This window comes from Lissotriton helveticus, chromosome 7 (assembly GCF_964261635.1).
Source record: "Lissotriton helveticus chromosome 7, aLisHel1.1, whole genome shotgun sequence".
Lineage (NCBI taxonomy): Eukaryota > Metazoa > Chordata > Amphibia > Caudata > Salamandridae > Lissotriton > Lissotriton helveticus.
The window spans coordinates 50,975,379-50,990,575 of NC_136068.1; the positions used below are offsets into that span (position 1 = coordinate 50,975,379).

The 15,197-nt window shown below is 44.5% G+C and overlaps 1 protein-coding gene across 1 annotated transcript in view; it reads right to left on the minus strand.

Annotated features, from left to right (window-relative positions):
• The window catches only part of LOC144766598 (killer cell lectin-like receptor subfamily B member 1B allele B), a 76,265-nt gene that overhangs the window by 44,385 nt on the left and 16,683 nt on the right, over positions 1-15,197 (minus strand). Inside the window, exon 4 of the mRNA XM_078650391.1 lies at positions 9,123-9,277. Within this exon, the coding sequence (XP_078506517.1) occupies positions 9,123-9,277 (155 nt within the window). The remainder of the gene's footprint in view (positions 1-9,122; positions 9,278-15,197) is intronic.

The following is a 15,197-nucleotide window of genomic DNA, read 5'->3' on the forward strand; positions in this document are numbered from 1 at the left end:
GCTCTGTGTCTGTGACCAGTCCCTGTGGCCAACCCATTCGAATGCAGCCAAACCCCCTGCAGGCTGTTAACTTTGTGTCGCGCACCGCCTTTGGCATGCCTTGAGTAGGGTTGGCCTACTTGCATGAGCTGTATTTTTTTTAAAAAGATGTTTATGCTTGCTCCCTCCAGGCAGTAGCAATATGTGTTTGGTTTCCCTGCCTGCAGGAGTGCAGGCATTGAAACAAAACACCAGTCTACTCCCAGCCAGCATTTTTAAATCTCCAACCTGAAGGAGCAGACTCCCATGTTTGGGTGGGCTTTTAAAGGCTCAGGGATGGAGGCCATGCAACCCCATCTCTTTTAATACGTATGAAAGCCCTAGGGGATAAGATCCCAAGGGATTTTGTAAGGCTCAATGAGGGGGTTGCATTCCCCCCTACCCTTTATTTACATTTTGTCCCATGGGGATGGGGTTCTCTGAGCCTAATTAGGCTCAGGGTGGGAGACGTGCACCCGCCTCACTTCAATAATTTCCCAGCCCCAGGAGATGGGGTCCCCAGGACCTTTGTGGCTTTTGAGGGTGGGGCTGCGTGAACCCCCTTTCCTTTGTAAAGCATTACGGCACTGGGGGACGGGGTTCCTGGGACCTTATAAGGCTCTTGGAGGGGGTTCGTGTGTCCCATCTCCTTAATTAAAATGACGGCCCGGGGGATGGGGTCCTCAGGGACTCTAGGAGGCTTAGCAAGGGGGGGGGGGGCATGTGACCCCTATGTCATTATCTTCTCTTTAGGAGAATATTAAGCCATGGCATAATGTAACTTGAAGAGCCCCCTGCAAAGTACATGGAGTGGCCTCCCTCCGGACCTACTCAGTAGTGATCAGGCCAGGGTACTGGAGTTCAAGCCCCCCCTGCACAGCTGGGGCTGTGGGTGGCCTTTAGTAAGCTATTGCTATTCAGCATAGAGGATATCCCATAAAAAAGAGAAATATTAGAAATGTCTGTTAGGAATACTTGCAGAGAAAAGCTTGTGGAAATTATTGCATGTTTAGCCCTCAAAGAAGTTGCCTACTCTGGTCATGCAACATGACCATCGATGAATCTTCCCTTCTGTGAATCTCAGAGAGAAAATGCTTACAGCATTGAATAGGGGTTATGATATGCACTGCTGGGAATTTATTTTAGGAAAATACTTTTTGTCTCACTTTCTAAATTTAGCGTAAGGTTTTGTATCTCATTTTTAGGCACCTATAGATTTTTGATAGAGCAATGTGCGGTGCAATGGTATAATTCCTCAGCATGATTATAAACATTAGGCATGGGCGAGGTCCGCGAAGTAACAAAAAACCTCCTCCGCGCTACACGGAGTTCAGCAAGCAGCGGAGTGTGTTACCTCGCGCCGTTCAGGCTGATTTTTAGCACCTGGTATTTGTCCCACGCTCCACAATCACCACAAGCGGAGTCACATGCAGAGGGAGAGGACTCTGAGCTCATGAGCAGTAGCGACCATCGGTGATCGCCCGCGCTGAGAACTCTCGATGGGAAGTGGTCTAGCATTGGATTTTCCTCGCAAGTGCTCTAACTGCTGTGGACTCATTATGGAAAAAATAATGCTTAATTTCCATATTTATTGTTTTTTATCATATCAGCAGGTAAAAACAAGTTTTATCCATAACTCATCGATATGGTTATATGGGTAGCCTGATAGAGAATCGGAGAAGTCTCCTGGACAACGTTTAAATAAAACATCAGGAAGCGCGAGAAAAGCTAAAAAAATATCAATCCGATGCTGATCTGTACTGTTTTGAAAAGCAAATATATACTTTGATGATTGAGTTAGTTAATCTCCTACATCACAAATATCCATGCGGTTACAAACATCATTAAAAAATGCTTCGATTATCTTTGTCCCCTCACACGTGACAGCGGCTGATGAGAAATAACAGTTATCATATGTGAACTTATCTTTTTCTGTACCCCTAATAAAGTGTGTTTCCTGTAACAGGATAATAGTCGGGTTGAACTGCTATAAGCATGCATCCCTTTTGCATTTATTGTTTAGAGCACTCCTCCATGCCTACGTTCTCCCTCCCGCATGCTCTTCTGGATGCTCCTAACCCCTAGCGGCTATGTCCACCTATCCATGATATCGGTTGTATGACGGTACAACGCGATCCTTTACATCGCGGTACATCACAATGCATCTTTTACAATGCAAGTCGTTACCACGACTTGCGCTGTAGGTGCTGGACTTAGGAATAGTAAGATTTACTATTCCAACTCCAGCCTACGTACAGTAGGGAAGGTGTTGGAATAGTAAATCTACTATTCCTTAGTCTAGAGCGCCCCCCAGCGCAAGTCGTGGTAACGACTTACGTTGTAAAAGATGCGTGGTAATGGCAGCGCGGTGTTTTCACCACGTTGTCATGGATGTTCCCCCATGACATCTAATTGTTGTGTGCTGAACATGCATCTGCGGTTGCCCAGAGGCCATATACTGCTCAATGATTAGTGTAAATTGGAATACATTTGCACACAAAAAAATCATGTTTAAAAATGCAAGGTTTCTCATTGAGGCCAAAAATGTCTCTGCTTCAGCCATTTCAGAACAGACATGGAAATGTCTATAACATAATGACTTCAACTTACCCAGTTGAATATTCTGTGTATGTGCAATTAATGTACACTACTTTTTTGTAATGTGTTTGCATTCCAAATGGCGGAGTGAAGTCTCAGGAGAATTGTCAGGGAAAATGTAAAAAGAAAAGTAATTCTCAACCTTAATAGTCTTGAATGGGATCACCTTGTTTACATTCTTCTGTCTCATTCTAAAGTACTGAAAGTAGACCACTATTCTTGGAGAACTAGCACACTCTTCTGGGGGAGTGAATTGAACTCTGAAAGCTCTTGCCAATGTAAGGCAAACTATTAGGAGAGGGTTTGATTCAAGATAGTTAGGGCTATTGCAAGGATAGGGCAGGAAATCTGCAAGAAATACTCCCTACCTTCGCTGCATACCTTTACAATACTATGGGGTAATCCACTATTTCCAGAAATTTTTCATGATAATATGGGGAAAATCTGGCAACGTTTGGGTATTAATAAACTAGGCCATTTGTATGAAAGCCAGGGGTTTCATTCATTTTATTCATTACTAGAGGAATATAGGCTTCCCCAGCTCTCTTTTTTTAAGTATTTGAAAGTAAGGGATTATTTCCTAAATCGGCAGAAACTGCAAGCTGAACCGGTTACATCGGAAATATTATCTTATTTATATGGGACATATGTTAGGGTCCCAACCAGCGCATTCTATTAGAAACTTAGGGGCAGATATATGTCGGACTTGCACCACGTTTACGCCCCCGTTGCGTGACGCAACGGCGCGGAAACGTGGCGCATCCCTGCGACCTATTTACAACGTGACGCATCTAGACAGATGCGTCACGTTGTAAAGCCCTGCGCCACATAGAACCTGCGTCAGGTTTCATGTGGGCGTTCTGACGCAGGGTGGGCGTTCCCTCGTAGGAAAGCCCCGTAAAACTGACGCAGTGAAATCTACAAGATTTCACGGAGTCAGTTTTACGACGCTGCTGCGTCAAATCCTTACGCCTGCTTGAAGCAAGCGTAAGGAGTGACGCACCACGTTATGTATGGGTGGCCTCTGTACATTGCAGGAGTTGCGTCGCACTTGCGTCGCTACTCCAGCAATGCGTCGCCCGTGCACCACAGATGCGTCACGCATCTGCCCTTCCTTGCACCATGATGCGCTGCATTGTAAATGCGGCGCATCTGTGGTTCCGCAAGGAGGGAATTGCATGACGCATCGGTTCTGGCGCATCCCTGCTGATTTGCAGAGATGTGCCAGAACTCATAAATCTGCCCCTTATTTCATGGATACAAAATGATAGCTTGCAAATATCTGTAAAACTGAGCCAACACCTTGCATCCGAGATAACAGTGAATGACACACAGGATGCCTTGGTAAACTTAGATCTACCAGTAGTACCCTCTGTTAGGATGAAGCGTCAGCATTTCAGGACAAGCTTCATGTTATACTATACGCCGGTGTGTTTCTCTAAATTGGCAATGTCCTGAGCTCCTCATAAGTCTCATTGCCCGAAATGCAAACTTTATGCTGCAGATTTAAGGCACATGTTTGTTGATTGTCTAATGCTAAAGCAATTTTGGGCGGACCTATATCTCTTCTCAGGGAACGTTTCAGATACGAATTCCAACTTACAGATAAAGAAATTCTCTTGGGGTCTAAGCAAGAGTATACGGGCTACGAAGGGTCACTAGTCTCGATCATTATTGTGTATGTCAGATTGATTATATATTGCCAGAGCTTGGATTCATCCCACTGCACCGACTGTCAAGGAATAGTGGGGGCTATTATGACAGGTCTATGAATCTGAAACAGCCTTGGCTAAGGCCAGAGGCCCTCACTCTCATATGATGTTAAGAATGATCTGATCTAGTATGCCAGGGGCAGCCTTAGACATGTGCAAGCTGTGCACCAGCACAGGGCCGCCAAACCCCAGGGGCCGCCACGCCAATATATATCCTTAATATAATAATCCTCTGAGGATGGATACATATTTCTCTCAATAAAGAACAATCTCTTGGATCACACTCCACTGTCTTCACAGTCAAAAACCTACTCACTATCAGTCTTAAAAGGACCCAAAAGGCAATTAAATAAAATCTGTTTAAAGAAACATGTACATTTAAATACAATTGTACAATAAATTAAAATTCTTATAGTTAAAAACAATCCAAGCTATATCATAATAAATATATTGCAAAATTAAGACACCCCCTTGGTTTTGTTCAATTTGTAGAACAATGAACTATCAGGGACATCTAGGCGCTTTAATTTGTTGATTCCTTCAAATGAACTTGTTTCTAAATGGCAAATATGTACGTCTTGGATGTTGTGCCTCTCATATTTACAATGTTTTAATAATGTGTGTGCAATATCTTTCTTATGGTATAGCTCAGATTATTTTTAACTATATGAATTTTAATTTATTGTACGATTGTTTTTAAATTTACTGTTAAAAGACCACTTTAGGAGTCATGGTAATCAAGTCCGTACACAGTTTCTACAGGGCAGATTCACAATAAACTAACGTGGCGCGGTGCTGCAAGTCATTTTTCTGTGCCGCGCTGTTGTTGGGATATGTGTGGTGTTCAAAAAGCACCCTAAATTGAACCAGCACTGGAAAAAAATGATTCTGCTCCCTCTTTAACTAGATATGGCGCTGCTCTGCTCTTTTCATTTGACAAAAGCAGCAATTTTGGCTCTGTCGTGGTTGAGTAGCACAGTTCTTTATGCTAAAACACTCTAATGTTAATGAGAAGCACATAGAGCCCGATTCACAGAAATAACTTAAGACAAAATCCTAAACGTACTACTTTTGGTATTCACAGAAGGCATTTAGTAGTCTTAAATTAGGATTTTGTCTTAAGTTAGGATTGTGTCCTAAATTAGTATTTTGTCGTAAGTTAGGATTTTGTCGTAAGTTAGGATTTTGTCTTAAATTAAACTTAAGTTTGACTTAAGTTTGTCTTAAGTTTAACTTAAGACAAAATCCTAAATTAAGACAAAATCCTAATTTAAGACTACTAAATGCCTTCTGTGAATACCAAAAGTAGTAAGTTTAGGATTTTGTCTTAAGTTAGTTCTGTGAATCGGGCCCATAATGGCTAGCCAGCGAATCCTGGCACCTATTGCAATAAAAGAATAATAGACCTCACGAGGGACTTCTGTACTTCTAAGAGGACGATACCAGCAGGGCTGATATGCTTTTAATGAAGCATTCCTGATTTTCTTAGCAGGAGTACCATACACTTAACGAGACACAATCAGTGCCTGTGTCTCTTTAAGTGTACCAACACTCACTTCTAATAAGAGCTTCTAAACTTTAACAGGACTGAACCAACACCTCATATTAGGATTGAAGTGCTTTTAGTGGGGCAGCACTGGCATTTCTGGCCAGAAGTAATGTGCACGTAAAGGAACGGGGTCAGTACCTCTCAGCACGACTGTTCTGCTGTTAATGGATTAGTGCTACCACTTCTTAGGAGGGCTGCTAAACTTTAACAGGACTGTACTAGCAGGGCTGCAATATTTCTTTCGCATGCAAAGAAAAATCATCAAATAGCTCCCTCCTGACACCAGAAAGACAGTCACCCAGGCCCTCACCACAGGTAGACTGGACTATGGCAATGTCCTATACTACGGCATCTCCGCACTCCTGCAACACAAGCTGCAAACCATCGAAAATGACTCCGCCAGACTAATCCTCACCTTCCTTGCCACACGGGATATCACACCTCACCTCTGAAAACCATACAAGCTCGCCATCAAAAACGCTGCCAGTTCAAGATGCTCACCCATACCTACAAGGCACTTCACATCCAGGGTCCTACCTGCCTCAACCACTGTCTACATTTCTACCAACCAACCAGGAACCACCACTCTGCCTCCCTTGGGCTTGCCCGCACACCCCGATATCCAGCAAGACAGAAGGTAGGGCTTTCTCTAACCTGACAACCAAATCCTGGAAAGACCTCCTCCAGCACATCAGGACAGCAGAGTCACTTATGGATTTCAGCAAGAAACTGAACCCCTGGCTCTTCAACCGATCCTTCTGGCAGAACATGCACCTGCTCAGCACCTGGATACCATCATGGGTGACAAGTTTCATGCTCTACAAATCCATGTTACCGTGCATTACATTACAAGGGTGTTGGCAGCACTGCTCAGCAGGCCTGTGTCCACCCACCCCTTCACCAATTTAGTCATTTGCTGGCTCTAAGGGATTCTAATGCAATCCATCCTCGCAGGTGTGGCTTCCACAAATAGGAATGAATCTGTAGACATCTTATAGTCACTAGTTCATAGGGGATGTCTCACTGTAGTCTAGAGAAAAACAGCAGAATTCGATGCGCCCCCCTTTTCTCTGCTGACCAATCCCCCTGATCAATAAGGCCTCATAGTGGCTCACATATCTGTTATAATTTGGGCTGAAAGCAACTTAAAATACAAGAATGTCATTCGCATAATGAGGGACCTGCAGAGGCAATCTTTGGTCAACGGCTTAATGAAGTCATCATTTGCATTTCTTTCTCTCTTACTACACCCTCCAACACACCGCTAAGCACTGTGTCCCAAGACAGTTTAAGTTCCTCTCTGGTCACACAACACCAAAGTGCTTCCCATATAGGCCCACAACAAAAGCCAGACTGTTCCAGCTAAGCACTTCCCCATGGTATAGTGTTCTACCGCTCTGAAAAAGTCACAAGGGCCCCACACTAGGGTATGAAGTCCCCATAAAATGTCAATCAGGCATTACCTCTTCTGCCCCTCCAGTTTCATGGTAGCTGTGCCCAATTTGCCACTTCTTTATCTGTAATAGCTGACCAGCTTTGCTCGATTTTGAATCCCTGATGCCTTGCCAGGGCGTCCGGCTCCTGTATCATTGAAGCCTTAAGCGCTCAGCCTGCTCCTGAATCACTGATGCCTTACCAGCTCTGCCTGCTCCTGTATCACTGATGCTTTACCGGCTCTGCCTGCTCCTGTATCACTGGTGCCTTACCAGCTCTGTCTGACTCAGTATCACGTATGCCTTACCAGCTCTGTATGACTCATTATCACATATTCCTTACCAGCTCTGCTTGACTCAGCATCACTTATGCCTTACCAGCTCTGCCTGTTCCTGTATCACGGATGCCTTACCAGCTCTCCCTGCTCCTGTATCATTGATGCCTTACCAGCTCTGCCTGCTCCCGTATCACTGTTGCCTTACCAGCTCTGCCTGCTCCCGTATCACTGGTGCCTTACCAGCTCTGACTGTTCCTGTATCACTGTTGCGTTACCAGCTCTCCCTGCTCCTGTATCACCGATGCCTTACTAGCTCTGCCTGCTCCTGCATCACTGGTGCCTTACCAGCTCTGCCTGACTCAGTATCACTGATGCCTTACCAGCTCGGCCTGTTCGTGTATCACTGATGCCTTACCAGCTCTGCCTGTTCCTGCATTACTGATGCCTTACTAGCTCTCCCTGCTCCTGTATCACTGATGCCTTACCAGCTCTGCCTCCTTCGGTGTCACTGATGCCTTACCAGCTCTCCCTGCTCCTGTATCACTGATGCCTTACCAGCTCTGTCTGACTCAGTATCACTGATGCCTTACCAGCTCTGCCTGTTCCTGTATCACTGATGCCTTACCAGCGCTGCCTGCTCCTGCATCACTGGTGCCTAACCAGCTCTGCCTGACATAGTATCACTTATGCCTTACCAGCTCTGCCTGACTCAGTATCACTTATGCCTTACCAGCTCTGGCTGCACCTGTATCACTGGTGGTTTTCCAGCTCTGCCTGCACCTGTATCACTGATGCCTTACCAGCTCTGCCTGCACCTGTATCACTGATGCCTTACCAGCTCTGCCTGCTCCTGTATCACTGGTGCCTTACCAGCTCTGCCTGACTCAGTATCACGTATGCCTTACCAGCTCTGCCTGACTCAGTTTCACTTATGCCTTACCAGCTCTGCTTGACTCAGTATCACTTATGCCTTACCAGCTCTGCCTGTTCCTGTATCACGGATGCCTTACCAGCCCTCCCTGCTCCTGTATCACTGATGCCTTACCAGCTCTCCCTGATCCTGTATCACTGATGCCTTACCAGCTCTACCTGACTCAGTATCACTGATGCCTTACCAGCTCTGACTGTTGCTGTATCACTGATGCCTTACCAGCTCTGCCTGTTCCTGTATCACTGGTGCCTTACCAGCTCTGCCTGTTCCTGTATCACGGATGCCTTACCAGCCCTCCCTGCTCCTGTATCACTGATGCCTTACCAGCTCTCCCTGATCCTGTATCACTGATGCCTTACCAGCTCTACCTGACTCAGTATCACTGATGCCTTACCAGCTCTGACTGTTGCTGTATCACTGATGCCTTACCAGCTCTGCCTGTTCCTGTATCACTGGTGCCTTACCAGCTCTGCCGGCTCCTGTTTCACTGGTGCCTTACCAGCTCTACCGGCTCCTGTATCACTGGTGCCTTACCAGCTCTGCCTGGCTCAGTATCACTGATGCCTTACCAGCTCTGCCTGTTCCTGTATCACTGATGCTTACCAGCTCGAGCTCGGCCTTGTCCTCTATCACTGCCAGGCGGGAGCCCCTGGTGGAGCAGTCTTCGTGGCTCGCGCTCCAGTTCCTCAGCTGGTTGGAGAAAAAATAACACTTTCTTCCATGTTGATGCCACTCTGTAGGACACGAGGGCTCCGATCCTGTTGCAAGAGAGCAAGAAAAGACAATTTGCAATACAGGTTGAGATACCTAAAGGGGACTGTTTCATGATTATTTTGCTTTGTTTTCCTTCTCTTATAAGAAGTTCTGAAACAACTTAGATGAGGTCTGTTTTCGAGATGGCACAAACGCACTCACAAATTACGAATCCATGGCTGCCCAAAAAGAGCATTGCCTTTCAGGTGACGTCGCCCAAAACCTGCATATCCTTGATTGACAGTTGGGTGTGCTGCTTCTGTGCTCACCGATGGTACATTTCAACATACGTCAACTGTAGAGTAGTGAATGTGAAGGGACACTGTACGGGATCTGTGATGTTCAATCCTGCCCTACAACCGTAAGTGCTCCATTACATTTCCTTACAGCTCTACAGCAGGGAGACATGAGGCGTCCTCTGGATGGTCCTATTCGGCTCTGCTCCCATAGGGCCCGATTCACAGAACTAACTTAAGACAAAATCCTAACTTTACTACTCCTAAACTGAAAAAAATCCTAACTTTAATACTTTCGGTATTCACAGAAGGCATTAAGGAGTCCTAAAGTTAGGACTCATAACTTCTGTGAATACCAAAATGAGTAAGTGCCTTCTGTGAATACCAAAATGAGTAAGTGCCTTCTGTGAATACCAAAATGAGTAAGTGCCTTCTGTGAATACCAAAATGGTAGTAAGTTTAGGATTGTGTCTTAAGTTAGTTCTGTGAATCGGGCCCTCAACCAATATGGTCCTCAGTGGAGCAATGTGGCCCATAAAAAGAAGCTGTAGGGCATGGGGTGGTGGTGTGTCCATTCATGAGAGAGAGACAACTGCTAAAACTCACAGGCTCGTCTATGAATTCCAGGCCAGGCTCCACATCTGTTTACATAGGTGTGTGTACATTCTGTCCTTGCAGCAGATCACACACATATGAGGTATAAAAGCAAACAGGAAGTGTCATGGGCATAAATGAGGGGCATGCAAGATGTATCCTGTCCTTTAGACCCGCCTCCTTCTAGCAGTGCCCCTTCCTACTCATGGAAGCAGAAAGAAATCGAGAGAAAACTAAGCTCTTGCAGCCATTTACTTTACTTGCCCATGTCCCGACTCCTCACTAGCAAATCAGAGGCTGTTATGGGTCAAAGAGGAAGAACTTGGGGGCATATTAACAAGGGCTTTATCTCTGCTTTTTTGGCTTTGAAAGCCAAAGAAGCGGAGATAAGAATTTCGCCCTATCAACAACAGGGTGCTAACATGCAAAATCGCATGTTAGCTCCCTTTTTCACTACTCTTCCCTTTGCATCTCTAATGAGAAGCAAAGCGTGCGTTCCAGAGTCCAAATAATATTTTCAATCTTCACGCTAACCCTGTTAGAGACAAAAAAAGTAATGCTAACCACGGTTAACGCTGCTTTTTTTACAGCTGCTAATTTTCAGACTTAGCCATGTCATCCAATGGGAGGTGGATTACATGACTAAGTCCACCATGGGCTATCAACAAGGATATCCCTATCCTTGTAGTTTTATCGCTGCATTACCCGCGATAACCTCCCAAAATGCCGCTATCACCGGATTTTTTATCGCCTAGGCGGTTAGCGTTGTTAATAACGCGATAACCAGGAGATATTATCCAGTGATAGCGGGCGTTAAAAAAATTAACGCTAAGCGCCCTTAGCGTTAATTTGCCCTGTTCCTTGTTAATATGCCCCAAAGAGTCAACCCTGTGATGTCATGAGTTGGCCAAGGGTGAGTGATCTTACTCCGCGGCTTCTCACAATTTCTTGAGGTGGGTGGGGAGCTCTTGTATCTTTAAATGAGCATTAGAGGAGTAACTGTGTCTACGTTACAGACAGTTTGTGATAAAAGTGATGTGGAGCTGCTGATACAGAGGGATGAAGAACAAAGGTCTCTTTTCTGTTGCATCCCACACGAGTCTCACAGAAACAGGGCTGGTTTTAGGGTGGTGTGGCTTGTGCAACCACATCTGGCACTGAGCTCGGGAAGGAGGGGGATGGGGAGAGCAGTGCTTAGAAATAAGGTATAGATTTAAAAGCACTTGCTGCAGAGGTCCCTGGGTGTTTAGCAGTTGTTTAGGCAAAAATAAAAAAGTCAAGATAGCTCTGGTGATTAACCCCTTCCGTGCTCCCGTCGGCCATTGGACATCGCGAGCACTACCTGGCTGGTGCTGCGAACGGCCAACGGCCGACGCGACCCCGCCCACTCCTTAGAACGCCTGCACTGCGCCAAAACAACAGCCGCGGTAAACGGGTTAATGTTCCTGCAGGAAAGAGATCAGCTATGCCTTGTGGCAGTTTTGACTTGCCATAAAGTATTTTATGTGCATAGCTCAGTGAGTTACTGCTTTTGTCACCGAAATCCTTTTGTTACTTGTGGTTCATAAGTTACAATCCTTATATAGCAGAGTGACCTATGAACTCCCATCACAGCTCTGCTTCCAACTGCATGGTATAGTTTGCAATGTTATGTTTTTCTCTCCAGTCCTTCATTATCCTAATGTTGCTTAAAAGGGTTGGTTTGGGTAGAAATACGTTCTTTTTAGTAAAGTCAAGCCCAACTACTGTGGTACATTTTAAATCATGAGTTTGTGCTTCTCCAGACCAAACACTCTTATAATTAATTGCATAATAGCATGGATAGCATGTGATTCCTACACCTGGTAATCCTCATTGTCCTATGTAACATTTCCTATAGACTGATTTACACACATATGATTCATTGTCTCTCTGTAATGTGCATTTGAAGGAAAGTTCTCTGACACCCTCCACTGGTATGATGAGTAGTGCTATAAAACAAATTAAATGCAGGTGAGAGGGGGTCTGTGGAGAGATGAGGGGCATTGTTGGAGCGTGGCAGTGAGGGAATACGTGGAGAAGGAGGCTATTGGGGAGAACGTCAAAAGAATTGTTGCACCGGGCACCGCTAGAGCTACCCTGCAGGTAGTGAACAGATCAGGAACTAAGAAGAGCAGTGATCCACCGGTGAGAGAACATACTGGTGTCTGCCCACATCAAACTGGTCCTCCTCAGCCACAGGGGTAAACTATACTGACATAGACTAGAGTTGGCAAAAAGGAGATTCCTCTCTTTCTGGCTTGGTACATCAATTAAGATTTTATAGACTAGCATGTTTATAGATTTTGTGGGGGGGAATCCCAATGTGGGTCAATATTGCTCTGTTCATTTTGTCCACTATGTGTTACAGCTCTAAGACATTGATGCTCATAAGTCAATGTGCCAGTACTCTGTCTGGTCCATGGCGCTGATAATGTCCCATTATGCAGGGCAGTACAGCCCATCAACACCTCAGGTCCGTACTGTTGATACGACTAACCATTGATGCTTTGCTTTTGAAGATAATGCTGTTCATCCATATCTGTGGTCAATACAGTTCATATGGCTACCAGGAGGCAACTGTGACTATACTGTAGTTAGCTTTTCATTACGAATGAGAGCAATATGGCACATCCCAGTGTTAGGACTCAATATTGCTCTAACCGCCTAATATCAACTCACGTCACTGCCCTGCTTCTGTGTGTGGCTGATTATGCTGATGCTCTCTCACCATACAATATTTGTGAGCGTCTGGTGGACAATACCATTATAATATATCCGTCTCCAGCAAACACAACTCATTACTTTATTGCGCCTTTATTAAAAATATTGTATGGGCTATTGAATCTGAAGGAGCAGGGTTTTTGTAAAATGAAACCTGCTCGGATTGAAAACCCCTAGTAACATTTCCAAATTTGCTAACGAGGGACCCGATTCACAGAACTAACTTAAGACAAAATCCTAAACTTACTACTTTTGGTATTCACAGAAGTTAGGATTTTGTCTTAAGTTTGTCTTAAGACAGCCTTAAGACAGACTTAAGACAAAATCCTAACTTAAGTTTGTCTTAAGTCTGTCTTAAGACAAATTTAAGACAAAATCCTAACTTCTGTGAATACCAAAAGTAGTAAGTTTAGGATTTTGTCTTAAGTTAGTTCTGTGAATCGGGCCCAGTGTGCAGTGAAAAATGTGTGGTTTTTACGAAAATAACATGAGGGAAAATAACACTGCGCAAGCACGTACTAAAGCACTGAACTAGGCCGCAAATGCTTGACTAATGAAAATAAAGAGATTAATGCTGCTTTTGTGCATGTTATTAACGTTTGCTTTGGAAAATATTAACATGGATTGCGCATGGTTAGATGCAGCTTTTGGAGGGTGCGTAAAGGAAAAACATTGCAAGAAGAGTAATAATGCTTGTCTTATTTCTCTTAGAAGCATGGGTTAAGGAGATAAATCATTTATTAAGTGAAAAAGCAAAAGAGAATGTGGAGGGAAGGCAAAGGCGAGTTACTTTCAAACTTATGCCAAAAACTAAAACGTGGAGATGAAAAACAATCAGCAAGTGATGAACGTTTCCTCCGGAAGTGTATGAGTGGCTCAAGAAGTAACAGAACTGGAAACATTAGTGGAGAGAAGGAAGCTGATATTAGTTTACTTGTATTTCCTGGGATGATGTAGTCATGATGTTTGAAAAACAAAACAATAGAACATTGAGTAAGATGGACATGCTGAGTGTGGTGTGACAGTACAACCCCTTCCTTGACCAATCAAATGTGGTTGGACATTTGGGTCTTAGGGTATAACTGCTTTAAGGGAGGGGTTTGTTGGTGGGAGGCGTTTAGGCAGATTCTTGGGAGATCGTCGCTGTTGTCGGTTTGCTGTAGAGGCCTACCTGTTTCCTGTTCCCAATCCCTGACCCCTGACTGGTCTTTGCCCTTTCAAATCTTCTTGAGGGGTCTTTCTGCTCTTGTGGCCAAAGAGTAGATTCCCTGTTCCTACCGGGTTAGTATACTCTCCCAGTGACTCTCTTTACGCAACTCCGTAAAACTGCGCCGGGAAACCCTTTTTGGGTAGCTGCAGTGCACTATAAGTGCAAATAATAATAATAATAATAATAGATAGAAACCTGAATTTGCATAATTATTTGCAAATGTATTTTCTCTCTTCGCCTTTCCACTCCGTCAATGCATTATCATTATGATGTGAGTTTTGTAATTCTTTTTGCTAATAATTTACGCAATGATATTCCATGGTTTGTACTATGTATTGGTACTTGATGAGCATTTTTTCACATTATCAGATAAAATAATATAACTATACACACTGTGTTCGACTTTTATCTAGGGTGTGGTTATTGATTATTGCCTATACCTTTTCAACTATAAAAAAATGTCATTGCTACATTATTTTTCTATGGGAAATGCAGGTTCAGTTGGAAATTGGTAAGTTAGGTATGAACTTTGCATTACACTGAACCCAGCATGAAGAGACTTCTTTGGGTAATGAAATTGGGCCTTGTTTATTGCACATTTATCAATCTCTGAGTGCTGGATCAGTTCACACTGTCTAGATTAGAGGTTCTAAAACTGTAATCCAGAAACCCAGGGCTTCTGTGACGCTGTATCAGGGGGTCCATGAGGCCTACTCATGGGGTCTGTAACGGATTCGAAAATAAAATAATATCAAAGGAATAGGGTGCATATCTATACTACTATTATAAAGGAAGAACTTTGCACCTTTGAGGCGGGTAAACTCGGGAACCACAGCGCCAATCCACACACCCGATACATCATTGTAATCGTCAGGGTGTGCAGATGGACATAGGCTATAAAAAGTATAAAAATATGCGTTATTTAAAAAATTAACATAAAAAAAAGTAGTCCCTTCGAAGTAGCGCCGGCCGCGACCTGCGTGCTGACATCAGGAGCGCGGGGAGGAGCGGCGTCCAGGAACGCAAGGAGGAGCAGCGGACATGGCGCGGGGGAGGAGCGGTGACGAACGGCGGAATGGCGGTGAGGACAGGCGGGAGGAGCAGTAAGCGGCGAGGAGCGGTGAAATGAGGAGCGCGGGGGAG